The 20,554-nt window shown below is 30.2% G+C and overlaps 1 protein-coding gene across 6 annotated transcripts in view; it reads right to left on the bottom strand.

Annotated features, from left to right (window-relative positions):
* The window catches only part of LOC129957250 (GTPase-activating Rap/Ran-GAP domain-like protein 3), a 666,176-nt gene that overhangs the window by 123,267 nt on the left and 522,355 nt on the right, over nucleotides 1-20,554 (bottom strand). For all 6 annotated transcript variants that reach the window (XM_056069502.1, XM_056069499.1, XM_056069503.1 and 3 more), the window contains exons 3-7: nucleotides 12,983-13,066; nucleotides 12,817-12,898; nucleotides 11,057-11,175; nucleotides 10,343-10,407; nucleotides 8,310-8,376 (exon numbers count right to left, since the gene is read on the bottom strand). In XM_056069502.1, the coding sequence (XP_055925477.1) occupies nucleotides 8,310-8,376; nucleotides 10,343-10,407; nucleotides 11,057-11,175; nucleotides 12,817-12,898; nucleotides 12,983-13,066 (417 nt within the window). The remainder of the gene's footprint in view (nucleotides 1-8,309; nucleotides 8,377-10,342; nucleotides 10,408-11,056; nucleotides 11,176-12,816; nucleotides 12,899-12,982; nucleotides 13,067-20,554) is intronic.

The raw sequence follows: 20,554 nt of genomic DNA, 5'->3' as shown, positions 1-20,554 counted from the left end.
TGTGGTGACCAAGTCATTGCTGGATGTGGAATAAATGAAATGTGGAGTGAAGTATACGCCAAGAGAGCGTATGCTTCTCCGACAGCTATATATCCTCCGATTTTGAAATGTTGTGAGGGAAAACTGATGTTTAATCGATTTTGAATAGAATTCCCTGAGGAATTTACAATCAGATTGCAAACTTGTCTTTTTCCCAAGAAATTTTTTCTACCCAGATTTGCGTCTCTATTGAGTGATGCATTAAGCGCGTAGAAGATATCCGAAGAAAGAAGCAGCACATCTAAATGATGGTTGCATTAGTTCAAGTAAGTCATGGGATGCGTGATTTCATGAGAGAGACAAAACTACATTAAGAATAACAGACAACTCGATCGTTCATCTCTTCGGCTTACCTCCATGTAGATGGGCATATTCAATAAGCAAGTCAACTGAATAAGTCTAATACTTGCGGAATAAGTCTAATGTTAGGACTTTTTGTCGGATCAAAAATCTGAGCGTTTCGTTAGTCAGGACTATTTTGAATTTTTGCGATAAGATAGATTTTGATACTGAGTTTGTATAGACATGACTATAAATAAGATCCTAATGCATTCTATGAAGATTAACTGTGTCTTAATGCATTTTCTTAAATATGTCTGATAATGTCGTATTACGATGGATTTGCAACATGCCGAGAAATTTTCAGTGATAACAGCAATGAAAGCGTTGGCAGGCATGGCAAATGAATCCTTCTATAAACACATTTCTATATCATGATTGAAACTTTTACTACTTGAAAAGTTTACTGCAACAGAGAATTACGGACATGTCTTGGTAACCTTACCAATACGATTGCTATCTTACCTTGATTTTATGCAACTCGATGAAACCTCTATTTAAACAGAAGTAGCTCGTTTTTCATCTTCAATATGTAACAAAGAGATCATTTTCTGAAAAGGATGTGAAGTATTCAGCAACTTAATCACTTCTCAGAATTATGTTGCAGCTGCATAAGAGCAATTTATCGTCCATTTATACAGAGGTAAACGAACTTGACAGAGCCAGATACTTGAAATACATCCATCTACTTTAGCTGCAGCTCTCCAGCATAATCTGCAACCATGACCAGATTCAAACAAGACAGATAATTTCCCTTGAGCTGTCGATAGGTGATGGAGCAAAGGGCAAGGGAAACATACGTTTCGTAACTTATAACTGCAAAGGAGATAGCTGCTGGAATTTTAAGTGCAAGAGATAAGAGATAAGAGCAAATGTACAAGAGAGTTCGTTCCGCATCAGTTGGAATATTCCGAATCCGTAGATATAGAGCGTAGCTGTAATAATAAAGATTGCTTCGAACACAAATAAATGCACCGATACCTTATGCAGAGAAAATTTTACTAATCACGGGCAATTTTACTGAAACATATAAATTTGGTAGATATATTGAACTCTATTTAATCAAATGAGTTCAGTTTTAATTTCAAAATAAATTGTATAAAATTATAAATTTTCAAGCTAATTTTGCATTTATTAATAGAAAAAAATGCCGTTTTTGTATGCTTTCAAAATGTTTTATACAAATATAATTCTATTTACTTCAGTCTTTTTATTCTGGTTATGAGTTCTTGTTCTAAAACAAATGTGTTTTACATGAACAATATCTCTGTAAATGTCCATTGCTTAGCCGAGGTAAGTTTTTGGAAAATTGCTAAAAGGCTGGTGTTTATTCAAATTTTAATAGCGTTCCCCATGCATGAATTTTTAATTGTGTTCTAAAAAGGGGCACTAAGACCTATAAAATATATTTTTTTGAAGGAATCGTTTTCAAAAAATTGTATTTTGTCTATGCTATACGTATTTTTCCTTTCCTTACATGCAGATAGAACGAATAAACGCAGGCGAGTTGTAGCACAGCTGCTAAAAAGGAGGATCTATCTAAAAACTGATTTTCACCATCTCATATTCTATACTTTAAAATTTTTTTATTAACATAACATTAATTATTGTTTTCATAGTCTCCATCCTCTTTAAGTAATAATTTTATATCTAAGCAGGATTTTCCAGATATTAATTCAAGTTTTAATAGAAATGATTTTTTTGTATGACTTCTAAAGAATTATTTCAAATTCAATGAAACTACAAAGTTAAGTTATAGAGGACTCTTCACAGACAGAGAGGGTTCAAATGCTGAAAATTTAAGTAGTTAATCTCCAAAATTTAAAGATTAGAAAAAAGTTACAGGACAAAACTTAATAACGATTGTCTTGTAGCTTCTACTGCTTATTGTCTTAAGTTTTTTTTCACACCCTTTTCCTTCTGTAGTGGTTTCAGCTTGCTGTGAAATTAAATTGGCTTTCTGTATTAAAATACAATTAAGAGCGTGTAAATTATTAAACTGATGTATCATCTTCGATGTACTATTAAGCAAAACAGATAAAAAATAAATTTGTTCTGAATTATTGGCGATTGATTTATTTGTAAATAATAGGAAGTTGTGAACTTTCGATGAAAAATCGTTCGAAAATGATGAAAAACTTTTTTTAATGAGAGAGAGAAAAAAAAAAAAGGAGAAGAGAAATCATACGAAAGGGAAGTAAAGAAAAAAAAATAGAACTTAGACAGCTTATAAAAAAAAATAGAATAGAATAGATAGAATTCGATAGAAATATTTCCCTACATGCACAGAGTCGAACATATTCTTAAATTCTTACTACAGCACTCTAGGGAGCAAATGCTATGACAGGAATCATTTAAACATTACGCGGCACACACCCTGAAGCCTCTTAAGTGTCGGTTGCATTGCCGATCATAAATGCCGCAAATAAACGCAGACACAAAGAATACCAAAGAACAATTTAAATAGGTTCTCAAAACCAATTCTGTGGTATTTAATTACTCTTCGTATCTATGTAAATGACAACAATGAAGTTTCGTTTTTCAAACTAGGTGATATATTTGGGGAAATAAAAACTCTGAAAAACCAAAACAGCCACCAAGCGTTAAGGCGAAACACATTCCTTACCTCTTCTAAAAGCAATCGACTCAAACCTAAATATTTGAAATAAATTAAATGATTTTCAGGAAAAATAATTGTTTTTTACATTATAGATACATATATGACCATATAAGAATTGAATGCTTCTCTTAAAAGCTTTAAGTTTATATATTATATATTTATATATATAATATGAAGAAAACCCGTTTGCTATCTCCAGTTGGAAATTGTGTTTTTAATTATGCTAAATACTTTCTTAAAAAATGGCAAAGAAAATGAAATCAAGCATTTGACAATAAGTGCGAAGACTTGAAAATGAAGTCTATAAATTCGTGATTGTTCCTATATTTTTTTCCGAATATTATAATAATGCAGATAAGGATACAATGGGCATTTGTAATCGAATAAGAATTTTATATTTGCAATGAGATCAAGAAGAAAAATATTTAAGAGTCATTTGTATGAATTTCAGCTTCCTATATATTAAAAAATATTTAAATTCTTTATAAATGTTTTATATTAAAAATTTGTTTGAGAATAATTTTTTTAATATAATAAAAAGTTCATTCGATATATATTAACACTAAATTCATTTATTGGATTTTGTATCAAAAATGTTTTAACCATAGAATTTTCATAGAAATATGACGTGTTTCAGAACTTGAATATCTAAACATAATTCAGTTCTTTTAGTAGAAAATTAAAGGCGAAAAACACCTCCAAAGCGCAGAATTGACACAAATTCATCCAAAACAACCTGAAATCAAAGCAAAAAGTCGGGTCTTCAACTTTTATAGAGAAAATCTAATCGGGAATTCCGGTCGCTTTCATTGCATAATCAGACAAAACGTGGGTCCTGATTTCGGTGAATCCATGGTGGCATCCGAAAGCGAATCACAAGTAAATCTTGATTACAAAAAGGAAATGACAACTAATCCTACCTACCAAGTAAATAAATCCTGCTTTGAGAAGAAAATCTCCTGGCAGAATCTATTTCATTCATTTTTTTTTCTTTTCGTTCGGGTGGCCTGTGAATCGGTACGACAAAAGCTTTCTGTTTATTGTTTTCGCTTTATTTTGTTTTGTTTTTTTGGTCTCCCATTGACGAAGTTGATTACTAGGAGTAAAGGCCTCTTGAACAAAAGATTTCTTTAATAGAGCGAGTTGAAGAGAGCGCAAAGAAATTTATTGTTGTTGTTGTTTTTGGTCATCAAGGGTCAAAACGAAGACAAATCCATTTAAAAAATAATAATATGGGAAATATTGAAAACCTTTCTTCATTTAATTGCAATATGCGAACATTCATTTGCATGAAATACATTTTCAAACTGTTGTTATTCAATGAAATCCTGATGATGGTTCTTTTAGACAGTACACTTATTGCACACACACAAACATACTATATATATATATATATATAAATATATATATTAAGACAAATAAAAAAAAAACATACAGCATTTTCTGTTCTGTATCATAAGGACACTGTTAAGGGCTTGAGGGAAGAAGAGAGAAGCGGTAAACGTAATCACATATCCATGTCGAAAAATATTTCGCCCACATCATTTCAATGCAAATGCTAAATTATGACTTTATGATCATATCACCGCATGCGCAATGTCTTGTTTGGAAAATTAAAGAGGATTTCATTTTGATCTCCATGATCCACCTTTTTTTATTTAATTAAGATTTTAATCTGAACCATTATTTAAATTTCTTTGGTTAGAATTGATATATAATATTGGTAATATTAAAGAAGTTGCGAGTGTAATTTTTCAATGCAGGTAATATTAAATTTATAATAAATTATTATTTACAAAGAAGGTAATTTTTAAAAATAAAAATAATCTAAACGAAAAAAAAATCAATGTATTTTAGAAATCCTTACCCCAGGAATTAATCAACGCAATGGTAAGTTTCAACATCTCATTATAAATTCGCAGCATAGTGTTACAACGCAGAATGTTTTTTTGGTATAAACGGCTGGAAAATTCCATCGCTCGTTCATAACATTTCAAACAATTATATCTTGCTAAGAATTATTTTGTTTATCTATTGTCTGAACGGTCCTTATTAAAAGTATGGAGATAATTCACCAAATAGTATGTTAAACTCTAATTGATAAGTTGTTTACGCATAAAATGTGCCACAAATTCAACGTTTCTCTAGAGCGGCTGTTTTATAAAGTAGGAAAGCTAGAGGCGTTACAAGATGCCGAACGGAATTCCAAAGCAGCAAATTTTCTTTTCGAGCCATGCTGATAACAGGTATGGTCAGAAGACTCTTCGTTTATAATACCAGTTGAAAAGTTGTTCCTGAGATGCTTATGTCTCACTGCCCATGGGAGACAATTACAAATATTTACTTGATTCAATCCCCAAAAAATATAGCTTTTTTCAAGATACAAATTTTGTCAAAAATCCTTTTTAGTGTAAAACTTGTTGCCCAATCTAGCAAGCAGAAGTACTTTATGTTTACGATTCCATGTTATTCTGTAAAATTGTCTTCAGTGCACATTTCATTTTTAGTTGCAGAAGTCTATTGTATTAATCAGTTCAATTTCGTTGCAAGGGAGAAAGCCTTTTAGGCATTATGACTTAATCATTTTTATTTCAACTATTCAATCGCTTCCTTTAGAACAATTTGGTACCTGGAGAATCTTGATTAACCATAGTGAAATGTAGCAATTTCATAGACATTAATTATTTATTCTTTCTATGATATTCTTTTTATTTCTTGCTTTTTTTATATACAAAGACAGACTTTTTTACGCACATTTTTGTTTTCTTTAAAAATATAGTTAGTTTAAAACATAATTTAGGAAATACGGCACATTTAACAATAGTTATAAGATCATTATTTACTTCAAATTCATAATAGGAACAAAAATATATTGCAACGAATAACTCTCTCAACAGATTTAATACACAGATACGTGATACTTATCTACTTAATTTTTTATCGCGCATTTTTCATTTAGTAGAACTTGAAATGAAACTTTAGATGACAGGTGATTTTATTTTGTCATGTGGCTGATGGAGCACAGTGTTACACTTCCTTTTTTGAAATTAAAAGATAGAAATTACATATCTCATTTCAAAACGATTGTTTAATACCCAAGCTTTTATATCAAATAAAATCAAGAACAGCTTAGTTGCATTTAATAAAGGCAATTCTCACGACGTCAGCTGTATGATTAAATTGATTATTATATCATCTCGTTTTTCACCTATGCTTGTATCTCAAATTGAATCTATCTTTAGGAAAAATTTCAGCTAATATAAATTGAAATAAATAATATACTAATGAACATGTAAATGAAAATGCACTATTACACTATTAAAAACTATCTGCTTCCATCAAGTCTAAGCATGGATTTTGCTGTATCATTTCTTGTCATTTTTTTTAAAGTTTTCAAAATCACAACAACTATTGCTTCTTTTAATATAATTTTAATTTATTAATTGCTTCTTTTAATATAATTTTAATTTATTTATTCTGTTATGAGAATTATATTTTTACGTTTCGCTGTTCTCTTTCACATTACAGTAATATAAGGAATTACTTGAAGAAACTCATTATAAACTAATTCACGACAGTAAAAAAAAAATCAAAAGCTTCTTATAAATTTAATCAAACTGAATATAAAATATTATATTTAAAGCATAAAAAGCATTTTATCCATACTTTTACTTAAAAAAATTTTAGAATATATGAGAAAAAAACTAGGTAACCTAAATCAATAGAAAAAAAAGTTATGTAAATTAATTAAAACGCATATCAGTGAAAATCTAGTATTATTATTAGTCTTTTTCTCTAAAAAATGGTGAATAACATTGTGAAAGCGTATGTTTCATTTAAAAAGAGCGGAGAGGAGCACTAGAATCTAACAGCACGAAAAATTGCTAAAATAAAAAAACAAAATGTTCTCATTTATTATATATACATTCCCTCCTTTTATCTGAAACAAAATAAATAAATAAAAATATGAACACACAAGGGAGAAAAAAAGCCACCGTAAACTATTCCTTAATGAAGAAGGCGAATTTTTCAACAGAGATACTTTTAATTAAAACTTCAGTACCCAAACATAACCTCTTCTCCTCGTTTTCCGAACGACTTATAGAAAACAAAATTTTCAAGTACCAGCATAAACCCCTCCCCCCCTCACAAGCGGGAATTTTTTCGTTGTTATCCCCTCCCCACCCTTTCAAGCACTCGGCTGCTCGCAACGGAAGAGCTGATCAAGTCTTCACGTCACGGAAATACTTTAATTATATTTTAACTTTTTTTTCCATACACCGGAATATCATGTTTCTTTAATGCTAATTAATTCCCACGACATAAAAGCTTAGAAGAATGTTCCTGGGCTCTAATCTCTGGCATCGGAGCTCCAGCAGACTTCAAAAGATTTGAAGGAACCTAATGAGTAACGGTCTTCGCAATCCCCCCCTTCCTCCTTTAGATTGTCTTAAATACTCTTTAATTAATACTGGATTGTGGCAATTATAGATCGCGATCTGATATATTAGGTCTCATGAATGGGAGAGTGAATTTCAAGCATCTTTCTTTAACAGCTTCTTTTATTACAGCGATAATCAATGTTTTTAGAGAAACTTTGAATAGAGGAACATGCACGCTCTATACTTCAATATATCTCAACTCTCAGAGTAGAGAGTAGAAGAAATAAGAAATGTACATTGAAAGAATTTTCTGAAAGGCTCCTTTTTCCTCATTTTAAAAATATTTCTACGATAATTCAGTCTATTTATATAATCTCTGGCGTCTATTCCTTTTCTGTTTAACGAATAATCAGACTACTTTTCATCTATAAAATGACTGAATAGGCTGGTCAGTAAGGCAACAGGAGAGTTATTACGCGAGATGAGATAAATTAGTTCAACAGGCAGAACGAAGTCCCTGTTTAAAGGCAGAAAATCTACCTGGCATGGCATTTGTATCATCCGGATCGCAATGACGCTATGCCAGGAGGAATAATGTCACCAGTTCAAAAAGAAATTATGAGTGTTCTAATCTTGTTCTAAAAGCCAGTAAAAGACACAAGAGTCATTGAAGAAGTAAAATTGCGACCGATGGAATATGAATGGACAAACAAGAATATTTGCGAATATAGGCATTCTACTGACTGCAATGAAAGTCAGTGTTTGAGATTACTCTAAACAGTTATGAGTTACGAACTGCTGGCTTTTGAAACTATTTAGCATCAGAGAGAAAGGAGCAATATATCACGTACACACGCAAAACCCTTATACACACCTTAATTACTAATAAGGGAATTTCATTATGACTCTTAAACGCATTTATGATTTACCTTTTGAATCTCTGGAGAGAAGATTTCCTTTGGTCCTTTCTCGATTTTGTCCATATTTTGGAAATTACTGAAAAAAAAAACCCGTCAGAAATTAGTACCAAAGAATATCATATTGATATTATAGCAAAGCTATTAAGCTTATAATATGATGGATATTTCAACTGAATTTATTTTCTAAACACAAACAATCTACAAATTGTGTCCAGTAACCGTTCCTACAAGTATTTTTTTTCCCTCTAAAATATTACTTGTTAATGCAGTTTTAACTAGCACCATTATACACTGAGATGGCAAAAGACATGGGATGGCCATATGCAAGTATACAGATATCAATAGTATATTGTACAAAAGAATAAATGGTCTATGCATTGTGAAGTGCCATTGTACAAATAAATAGTGTGCCTGTGCATTTGTATTCAAGTGATTCATGCGAAAACGATTGACGTGATAATGCCAGATACATGGGACATTCCATTTCAGAAATTGTTAGGAAATTCAACAGTTTGAGATCCAAAGAATCTAGAGTGTACATATATAGAATATTTATTTTCAGGCATAACATCTTACAAGGGACAATGCAGTCGCCGGCTGTTTGCAATTAATGATCGAGTCCAGGGACAAGTACGTAGTATTGTCAATTGAACAATATTTAAAATAACCACTAGAATCGATGTCTGACGTATGATGAGAGTCAGTCACGACAGTGTAAAATTTGTCTTTAACTTTGCTATAGCAGCAGAAGATCGATTTGAGTGCCTTTATTAACAATATGAAATGATCTGCTTTCCTCTCCTGGGCTCGTGACCTTAACGGTTAGATCCTAGACGATTGGATAACCGTGGCTTGGTCAGATGAGTCTCGATTTCGATTAGTAAGAGCTGATGGTAGGATTCGAGTGCGGAGGATTTTCAGGAAGCCATGGACTCAAGTTGTCAACAAGGCACCTCTTTGCAGTTTGGTGGTGGCTCCATGATGGTGAGGACTGTTTTTACGTGGAATGGATAGAGTTCTCTAGTACATATGAACTAATAATTGACTGGAAATGATTATGTTCATCTACTGGGAGACTACTTGCAGCCACTTGGACTTAATGTACCCAAAAAATGATGGAATTTTTATGGATGACAGTGAGACTTGTCAACGGCCACAGCTGTTCACGACTGGTTTGAAGAATATTCTGGACAGTTCAAGCGAATTATCTGGCCATTTAGATAGTCCAATATGTATCCAATCAATCATTTATGGGATATAATTGATAGATCAAAAATCGTGAACAAAATCCTGCACCCTACACACTGCCGCAATCTGAGTGTCTATTGAGGCAGCATGGTTTAATCTTTCTGCAGGTGATGACTTCCAAACACTTGTTGAGTTTATACATCTTCGAGTTACTGTACTTCGCCGAGAAAAAGGAGGTCCTAAACGTCATTAGGAGATATCCCATGACATTTTTCACCTCAGTGTATATACATTCAATTAATTTTGTTGCGTAAGTGTACATCATACACTTTTAAAAATATTTTTGTAATACATCGAAATTGTAAAGCTAGTTGTTTATTATAAAAGTATTATAATAATAGCATTGATTACAATATTAAAAATCATTATATAATTTTATCATTTTTAATTTTACTTAATAATTATTTCAAAACTCGTTTATTTTGTCCATTCGATTTTCTTTAAATACAATTTTTCATATAAATATTAGTATAATAAAATAAACAAAAATTTATACTTACGTACCTATAAAAATTTCATGCCATGAATTAAAAATAATTATTGAAAAATTTTGTAACTATTGAAATTTTTGATATTTAAAATCGTAACGAAACAGATTCCACAATTGCAAAGTTATGGGTGTTTTTATTACAAACATATAGTCTCAAGCTAATTAAGCATTTGTTTATAGATTCAAGGAGTATTTGAAAAAATTTAATAATTTAAAAATAATTGAAACTCTAAAAGCTTAAAGCATTGTCAAATTAGAAGAATACTTTTTAGACATTATGTTAAAGGAAAAAGGGATGCCTTACCTTAAGATAGACTTCACCGTCAAGGGTTTACCAGGCGAATGAGAAAGGCAAATTTTTTGAGCTCCCTAAATAAAAATAATCAAATATATTGAAACTTATGAAATCTTGTATCGAAAAATTTAGGAAAAAAAAGTTTTGGAGGCTGTGAGTAAATACGCATGTCATTATCATCATTGATAATAATAAAGGCGAATTTGTATCTGCTGACGTCTGAAATTCTTAAAAAAATTATTTTTTACGGTCGTTTTAAGAAATATGAGCTTTCTGGGCTGGAGTAATTTAATGCTGCATTAAATCCATCGAACATCTTCTGCGCAATGAAAATGAGATCTTTATATTCTTCTCAGTATATTATAAATAAAAAAAATATTCTTTTATCAAGAATCACACCACATTTTGTAAATTGTAACACAGAATTACATTCATCTAATGTGATTCAGTGTAATGTGATTAAAGTACTAAATTTGTACTGTAATGTGATTAATGTACTGTAATGTGTTTAAAGTACTAAATTTAGTGTATTACTGTGATGTTAGACATTGATTTGTGACTTTCAACAAAATGTATTGGTTTGTCTACGACCTTGGACTCAAATGTTGCGTATTATCTGACTGGAATTTATTTCACTTTTTCAAAACTTTTTTTCCAAATGAACCCTAAAATTCTTTTTGTTGACGCCTGCCTCCGAGTCTTAGAGAGATTGCTCCCACTCACCGTTTTTCTCCAGAGGATGGCTCTGTACTGCTGAACTCCTTGGGAGTTGGCGTCGGTGAGCACAACTGACAAGAAGAAAGGGACTTTGTCAGAGTCTGCACCGACGTAGTTCTGATGCACTGAAACAGAAGAAAAGGCACGGTTCAGAATGAGAGCTGAAAAATGTACTTTTCCACAACTTTATGCCTGTAGTCATTGATTAGCTCTCTTCCGTTAACGAAAAGCTGAAAACCGCCAACTTCTAATGGCGAATCATTAAAGAATGTTAAGACTTGCTGATTTACATTGAATTCTTGTTACTTTAATGGTGAATGTTATGCCGAAAAAGGAATATCACCAGCATTTAATCTTAATGAATGTTCAAGTTCCCTTAACCAAAAAGTAACCATCGACTCTTTAATGTGTATTGAAAGCTCATCTTTAAAGGAATGCAACATGATTTGGAACAAAAAAAAAACGAACACCTCAATATGTGCCCAATTAAAAGAATATTTAAAATGAGTCACATATCACTGGACGCTTTATGTAGAAGATAGTAAATACTACTCCCAGAAGGTATGTGCTTACTAATAAAATGAAAGACTATGGGGAAGCATTAAAAACTTTTCCATGTTACAAGTTTCATTTAAATAGTTCAACAAGTTTTAAGCTGCATTTAAATAGTTCTTTTTTAAAATAGTTCCCTAATGTGCTCTTCGATCAAATGTTAATATTGTGTAATAAACATTACAAAGCCTAATATCGAGAAGACAGAATTAAGTATTCACTAATGTACCATTTGTTGGATAACTACCTTCAACATGAATATTGACTATGAAATAGAAAGAGAGTGAAATTTATGTCAACCGTTTTTACCTTCAAATAATCATTTACTTGCATTGGTTTTATTTATTTAAATATATGCTTTAATCCTAAACTGATGAGTTGCCATAGTTTCCAAGAATATATTTGAATGTAGATTAATTTTTAAAACTTATCGTCTGTGATTGAATCTGAAATGGGAGATCTTTTGTTAAATGCATAGAAACACGATCTTTAAAATCTAGTACCTAACGTTTTTATCTTTTGAAGAGGAATTACGTTTCTATTTTATATGCAGACATATCAATGGAATTATTGATTGGATTCGATTTAGCATGCTTAAATCTTATTTCATGAATTACAACAGCATCTAAAGTTTCCCATCTGCGTAAATTTATTAAATTTCGTTTTATGCAAGACATTTTAAAATTTAACTGCAGTTTAGCGCATGGCTACTGATTTGAGACAACAAAGCCACGTTTAACTTTTGTATTATAGAACTTTTCTCTAATCAAAAATCAAATTCTACAGGAACAAGGAATTATACGCCAGGAACCTTTCCACACCAGGAATCTACAAGAACCTTTCAAATCATATGCCAGAAAAATGTTTTTAAACTCGGCAAGTCGGATAAAAAAATGTCACAAATCCTATACAACACATCAAAGATCACAGAGTTATATTTGCAACAGTTGCAAAGCCATAGTTCATATTTAGCGGAAATGCTACATTGCTTTAAAAAGTAAGCCGAATTGAAAAAAAAATATATGTTGAGCTTTTAGACAATAAAATTTTATATTTCAAGAAATTTTTTTATACAAAAACTTTGATATTTCATAAATAAAATTCATCAGAAACAATTCATTGCATTAAAGTCATTTTAGGATAATAATAATTCTTCCATGGAAATAAAAAGGTTTGAAAATTTGATTTATTGGTAGTTTTTTTCGAAAACTTACATTTTCCCAAGAAGAATTTGAAATACCACCTCGTTTGGTATTCAGGATTTTCCAGAACAGGCGTGCTTGGAGATCCATATACCTGAAAAATTTTTGCTCAAATTCAAACATTTTTGAAGTTAAGTAAAAAAATGCAACATTAATTCATTCATCAGCAGAAAAATACCTCATCTTTTTCCACTTGTTCACCATTTTCTATTCGGAATCTCCGGACTAGACTTTCAGATCCCTCACCGTCGCAGGAAGCGAGCTGTAAAGAGAAAAGAAACATTCGAATTCGTGTTTCAAAGCGAGAGTTAGAAACGGAATTACAAATGAATTTTACTGGTTCTAAAACTTCCTTTAAATTTTGGAGAAATAAACGAACTTTATTGAAAATTTGATGCTAAAGTATGTGATATTGTAGGTTTTTGATTCAAAAGTAAACAACTGTTCAACTTAAAAATACATTCAAATATTTTTTTAAAAAAATGTTTTCAAAGTGTTTGAAGTATGTTTTCTGCATGTGTTTTGACATAAAGCGAGTTACAAAAAGTTGCTCTAGATTTGAAAAGTTACATCTAAGCATGATTACTTTCTAGAACCTAATTATACAAATTATTATGATGGAAATTATGTAATTTAATTTATTTTATGAGACATGTTCTAAGCGCGTCCTACACGATTTTTTGTGTCAAATTTTTCAGTAGACTTAAAGGTTTTAATAAATTATCATTTTTAGGGGAAGATGCAATTGCAAATGAAATTTAATAATATTATACTTGTATATTAATCACTAACGTTTCATTTATTTTTTTTTAATAAATTAGAACTCCTGTGAAACACCAATGCATTACAGTATATTCACAGCAACGACTATTTCTAGAGGTCCTGTCTAATAAATTCATTGCTTCATGTAATACAAAAAGGTATAGAATCGTAATGATAATGAAACTAAAATAAAGTCAAAATTACATGAACAATTATGGGACAATGAGAAAATATCACAATGAAGAAACCAATTCTTCACAAACTCTTATATCGTAATGAATAAATGATTAAAAAAAAATTCAAAAACTAACAGAAGTGATACACATTTTGCAGTAATGCTTCAGATCAAGCACAAAGAAAGAAAAGAATAATGAGCAAAATAACCGGAGTGGAATATTCATACTTAAAAAAGCAAGACAGGCGAGAAATCATGGGAAAATAATAAAAAAGGTAAGCGAAAGAAACTAATAAACAGAAACGATATAACATTCCGGAAATGAGATGGAGGGACGGGCACCTCGTCACCGGCAACAAGACGATCATTTATTGCTTGTAATGTTCCTAAAAATCTAAATATATAAGGATTATTATATTCGTGATGATTTTGTGATTGCTTTTTGGAATTGTTTCTAGAATGCAATTTCCTGCCTCTCACTCAAATACAAAGGACTGATTGCTTCTGAATGGGAAAGTTATTTTAGGCTCTTCACTTTTTCAACTCAGGTCTGTTTTATTGACTATGGATAATTAAATAAAAAATCTTTCATTATTTAATGGCAATATTAGATTTTTGTGTTTGTTTAAATATATGTATTAGAAATAAATTTCGGGTAAAATAACTAAAAAAAATATGTGCAAGGTTTTATTAACTAGAAAAATAATTAGATAAAAAAAGAATAAGACTGACAATTAATTTGCATTGGAATATACTCAAATCTTCAGTTATAATAATTGTAGATGAAAATAATTACGTTTTGAACCTTAATTCTTTCAGGCACATGATTTTAAACAAAATAAAAACATCCTAACTGCACAGAATTTATTTTATTATAAAACCTTTACATAAATATCCATTTCAAATATTTAACATAAAATGTTACTTAAAATAAGAAAAAGAAATTATAACATTTCAATAAGCCTTTTTTACAGGTTGGGAGATATCTAATACTATCTCTTCATAACTTCAAAATTAGTAAAAAACACCAAATAACATATTTATTATTATAAAACAATTTATTCATACCATTATGAACTACAAAAATTTAGTCTATAACACAATGTGCTAAACTTAATCACATCAGCTTTCACAGCTTAACTGATGCGTTTTGATTTGTATAAATTGTTATCACGCACTAACCTTTGGTGCATAGTATTGCCAACTGAATGAAAAACTTTAAATAAAAAAATTGTATGCTTATGACTAAGTTCAGTTTTTCGAGTTGGGTTTAAATATATCCCATCATGCATAAAAGTAAACATTCCAAGGACAGTTTTTAACCTACCTAACCGCAAAGAGTTAATGGGAGTATTAATTTGTTTCTTTAGCTTAGAAGCCAGTTTATGTCATTGAATATTCAAATTTTCTTTTCCTGAGATTGAATTTGTTTGTAGTCTGACGTTACAATCGAGAAAATAACGTTTATGTGTTTGACAAAAAATTATTTTGGCTACAATATGCCACTAAGGATAGTATTGAAATTGTGAAAGACAGAAGGTTCCGTTTCTCCTGCTTGGCATTCCTCCATCTAAATAGAATAAAGGCTAGCCTTTGTGCTTGCAGGCAAATTATTTTGCCTATGAATAAGTTAGATCCCAAAGATAAGTTAAAAATCCCAAAAGATTCAAACAGTTGCGAAAGGAAGATGTTTTATTCAAGGATAATAAAGAACAATAGAAAATCAGAATAAGCCGTAATGGAATTATTTTGTAAGTTACTTTTAAAGGAGTTTACATTGATCATCAAAATAATGCCATTAAGATTTTAAAATTTTAAGATGCGGATGATATAAAAATGTAAGATATTATTACTATTATTGTAATATCCTTATTTTGCTTTTTCTTCTTGACCTTTATAACAACGCATTTGACCAGATTCATTTTAGTGTTCAGCAACAAAATTATAGGTGTAAGTATTCGCAATTCACCGCTCGGAGCACGCCATCATCAAATCGAGAAATTTTGCAGCAACACTTTAAAGAAGAATGAATATTAAAATATTCACTTTTTTGCTCAAATTACAATTCACCATTCAATTTTTATTATTTCTGACTGCAAAGAACCTCAAACGCATAGACACACGTATATCAATGATGCCAAATTAATATTTATGTCGGAAATCACGAATTCTGTTATTATTTCCTGAATTTTGATGGCTTGACCATCTCCATGTACAGAGCTATACTGCAGAGAGCTATTGGTGGTAAAAATTGGAACTATTTATTTATTTGTATAAATAAAAATGGTTGAATAGAATGTTGACCAGATATGATTTCACATGATTGAACAGGTGTTTGTTTAATATTAGAGCTTTAAACATTTCGATTTATTTTATGGCCAGCATGCGTACATTATAAGCATGATCTTAAGTAAAATATTTTCGGTTTAAGAGAAGCCGTGAATTATTTTGTAATAGTTGAGTGCAGCTGTTGCATATAGAGCATGCAAATTATAATAGCAACTGCGCACTACTGCTTCTTTTTAAAGCACACTAACTCTAACACATTCATTTATTCATTTCATCGGTTTGATTTTAAGGTATTTTTCCTCTTTCTCAAGAAAAACTATTACAAAAATTTTTTCAGTAAAACCTTGAAATGCGAAAAGGAAGAAAATTTAATGCTTCTGTGTAGCCGAAAGTCGTGCCAAAACAATCGATCTCCATATCCCAAAAGAATTGAATTCACAGAAAAATGGAACTTCTCGAAGGCGATTCCAATCAGGATGTTTCATCATTCATGCGAAAAAGTATCCTGAGATACACATTCCACCCTAAAAATATCGTTTCCCTGATATTTAAAAAGTCACTTGAAGATGCTGTACGGAGCTCCCTGGGGTAACCATCGAACAACCTGTTTTTTTATTTTTTATTTTTAATGCAAACAAAGGCAGGAGAAGTTTCTTGGGAAGTATCCGCTAGAGAGTGGGTGATTCGCTTATTTAGTGCTGTCGTCAGAGATTTATTCGGAAAAATCTTTTCTGGAAGAGTGGCATTTTTTCTCATTATGTTGACAGCAAAATTATTAAACCAAGTAAAGTTTAAAGAAAAATAAAAAGATGACGATACTTTTTTTCGAAAGAAAAAATTTAATAGGTCATGATAAGTGATATCGTCAAATACAAAATTTTTATGTATGCAGTTAAAGCATTGTAAAAAAAAAATCATTAAAAGCTATAACTTAAAAATGTATTAGTTTTTCCTATAAAATAAAGTATTATTCTCTATTTTTTTTAATTTTTCATGTATATTTAACTATTAGAAGATCTCAGATTTGTTACTACATTGTTAAACTTCACTAAATTAATTGATATCTGGTAATTCGGAATATATTAAAATAGTATATCGCCACTAAAAATGTACAAATGCAGAAAGTTTCAAAATTGTTGTTGTAAAAACCATTTGCAAAGTCCAGTTTTAAAAGCGTGTGTTCAAAACAAGTTAAATAATTAAAAAATGCATAGATGGAAAGAGAATATTAAAAATAAAGGCCATTCAGAAAAATTATTGATGAGCTTTTATTGAGTAATTATAATCATTAGAAAATATGCAGCAAAATTAGAGATGTAAATTTATAGAGCTAATGCTTGGCTTAGCCTCTTGGCTACAAATTTTAAATGATTGAATTTGACTCGGTTTAAACGCAGTTTCAAAATAAAATTGTTTTATTTGGAAACAAATTCCTTTCATAGCGCTTATACTAATACACATGTCCATCTGGTCGAAGAATTTATGTAATTTCATGACTTTCAGGAGAACAATAAGCTTTGAAGGAAATATTTTAAATTTTAGAAAGTTTGTAGGAATATGCAGAAGGAACTTGCGTTGCTAATGGTGCAATGTTGATGCTTGCTGCAAGCAAATTGAACCATATTTTGAGGCAGGAAGTTAATGGTTTTCGGCAATGAAAGAAAAATTAATCTTTACCTATATGAAAACAATTTTACAAAGTAAGCAAAACACTCAAATACATTTTTTTCGAAATATGGATGTTTCATAAACATTTTTAGATTTTGAAACCAAATTGTTTATAAACTATCAAACTAAAGTAAACAATCTGAATTTTATATCAAAATGTGAGGAGCACTGTATTTTTCTTGCATCCAATTTAAATAAATTATCTTCTTAATTTAAAGAATTTGAGGAGAAAAAGATTTAAAATTAGGGAATTTAAAGTTTTCCTGCAAAAGTCTAAAATAATTAAGCTGGAATGCAAAAATATTTTCTGATTTAGAAGAATTTTCCAAAAATCGGTAGCTATGCTCTTCATTATCAGTTTTCTCTTCGTGTAAGAATTTTTCGGTACTATACTGATGCAATTTCCTTTAACAAGAAAAAAAAATGCAATAAACATTTCTCTATAGGCACGTAACTTTAAAGTGGAACGTCCCAAATATAATGATCGAAATATGAAGCAAACACCCATGTTTTAGATATATATTTGTTGTGCCTTAAAACTTTTGATTTAATAAGTTAATTTGTAGACTAAGCAAATAAACGTTTTAGATTTGGAAATAAATAGCAAAAAATAATTCCTTTAATATATAAATTACTTATTTTTAATGTGTAAAACAATTTAATTATATTATTAAGTAAGAGATTAGTGTAAGCATACATCATCTTTACACCGATAACTTCTGCTGTAAATCGGTAGAAAGATTTTTTCCCCTAAGAAAATGCAATCTAATTCATTCCTAGAAACGGTGTTTAGTGCTGTTTTGAAACGGGACAGTAATATACGCTAAATTAAACACAAAAAGTTATTATCCAGGCTTCAGTTGCTTTCACAGTAAAAGTAGGCGAGCACTTCCTCATAAAGGCATATTTTAGTTTTATGATATAGAATGTATACGTTTATTAATGAACCAGAATTAAAGTTAATGCAATGAGGCAAATTTATTATTCCCCATGCGATAAAACTTCAGAATTTTATTAAAGTAAAAGTTAAAACTATTATTTTTTTTAAATAAGTATTGAAACCATTTGGTCTATCATGAAAAGCATAGAGTGTCTAGAAATAAATTTAGCATAAAAATGCTCCCTTCATAAACATTCATTTGAATGAAAAATGACTTTCATGCGAAAGAAAAAAAAAGAAAGGTTTCTGCAAGAAATATTTAAAATGTCTACCGATGTCAGCGAGAGAAAACGATGCCAAAATAAGATTAATTAATTGAAATAGGATAAGATATGAACATTGAAAGTTTTTCCATATAAGAATAGAGATTATTAAGGAACTAATTTAAAGAAATATCAGAAATAAAATTTTTATCTTAGCTTTTTGTTTCTCAACAATCGTTAAATTTCAATTTCTTCACAACAGTGATAATTTTTAATGAAAGATATGGAAGTTTCAGTATTTAAGTAACTTTTCAGTATCTTTTAATATAGACGTTTTGCAATAATTATCTCAATATATATATTTTCTTTCCTTGTTCTTAAAATTTGTGAAATTCAAACATAGTTATTAAAGGGAGTGATAAGTGATGCCTAAAATTATTAAGTTGAATAAAAGACGGCATCAATTGAGCAATTATCAGACAAGTTTCTAATGATATTTCTTACATCCACTGGTGATTAATTTATTCCACTATAATTCAATGTATTGAAGTAGGTACCGTGAAATGACAAATAATGAATGAAATGGAATAATATGAAGTCAGTATATCTTAAAAGATATAGTGCATGTATATTTAACATCATTAAAGCAAAGTCGATACTCGGTGAACACATTATTCGTTAAGCAGTTATCAGTTAGTCTGAACATTTTATGGAAGTTTAATAAAGTGATTTCCGAGACAGCAATTATTTTTGCTCAGTATTATTTTTCTATTTATGTGCAGTTAACTGCACATTATTTTTTTTTTCTAATCTTCCTTGTTGACCACATTTGATGTCCGTTCATTCTTTTTAAGACATATACAGTACATTTTTTAATAAGAAATTCAGAAGCGGAATTTCAAAAATTCAGATAAGAGATATCTGGTACATAAGAGAAATTTAGATAAGATATATCTGAACCGCAAAAATACTGAGCATGCAACTACTGTTTCCTCGTTCCAGATATCTATCATGTATCAGTTAAAATTTTCACTTTCTTCTTATTTCCCTCTTCTCGTTTTGCCTCACTTTCTTTTGATTACTAGGCGCCCACGATGGTGCTAAAACGGTTCTTCTCGGAATTATTCTTTTCCAATCATTAAGAACTTTCAAGAAAATTTCTATGTTCCAAACGATCAATTTACAGAACACTTACTGTAATCCTTGAATCTTCTTTGAAACTGAACTCAAAGTATTGAAACTAAAACCAGTTTGAATATGTTTTGATTCAAACTAAAAATCTTCACCAATACACTCAATAATAGCACAAAATTTCCAGAACTTGCTCAGGCCTAATAGACAACACTATTTGCACATTAGTTCTATGCAAGATATTTTAATTGGCGCAAAAATCTTATGAATCCCTTTATTTGGACAAACTTTTTAATATCAAAAGTAGATAGAAATTTAAAAAGCGAAAGATAGAAACTAAATAAATAAAAAAAATTAAGCATTTATTGAAAGATTTGTTTTTTAGGTAAGATGAAAAGAATCAATAATTTTATTGATTACATTTATATAAATGTTATATAGGATCGGACAATTAATGATTAGTCGCAGCATTTATTCAGAATGAATCAAGAAGCTGAAGTTCACGAAACGAAAGTGTGCATCCGAAACAGCTCAATAGGACGCCGGCTGATTCCGTGCTGCAGGTCATTAGAAGAGGAGTCA

Source organism: Argiope bruennichi, chromosome 11 (assembly GCF_947563725.1).
Source record: "Argiope bruennichi chromosome 11, qqArgBrue1.1, whole genome shotgun sequence".
In the NCBI taxonomy this organism is placed as follows: domain Eukaryota; kingdom Metazoa; phylum Arthropoda; class Arachnida; order Araneae; family Araneidae; genus Argiope; species Argiope bruennichi.
Note: the sequence above shows the minus strand (reverse complement) of the source record. Positions and strands in the feature narration are given on the sequence as shown.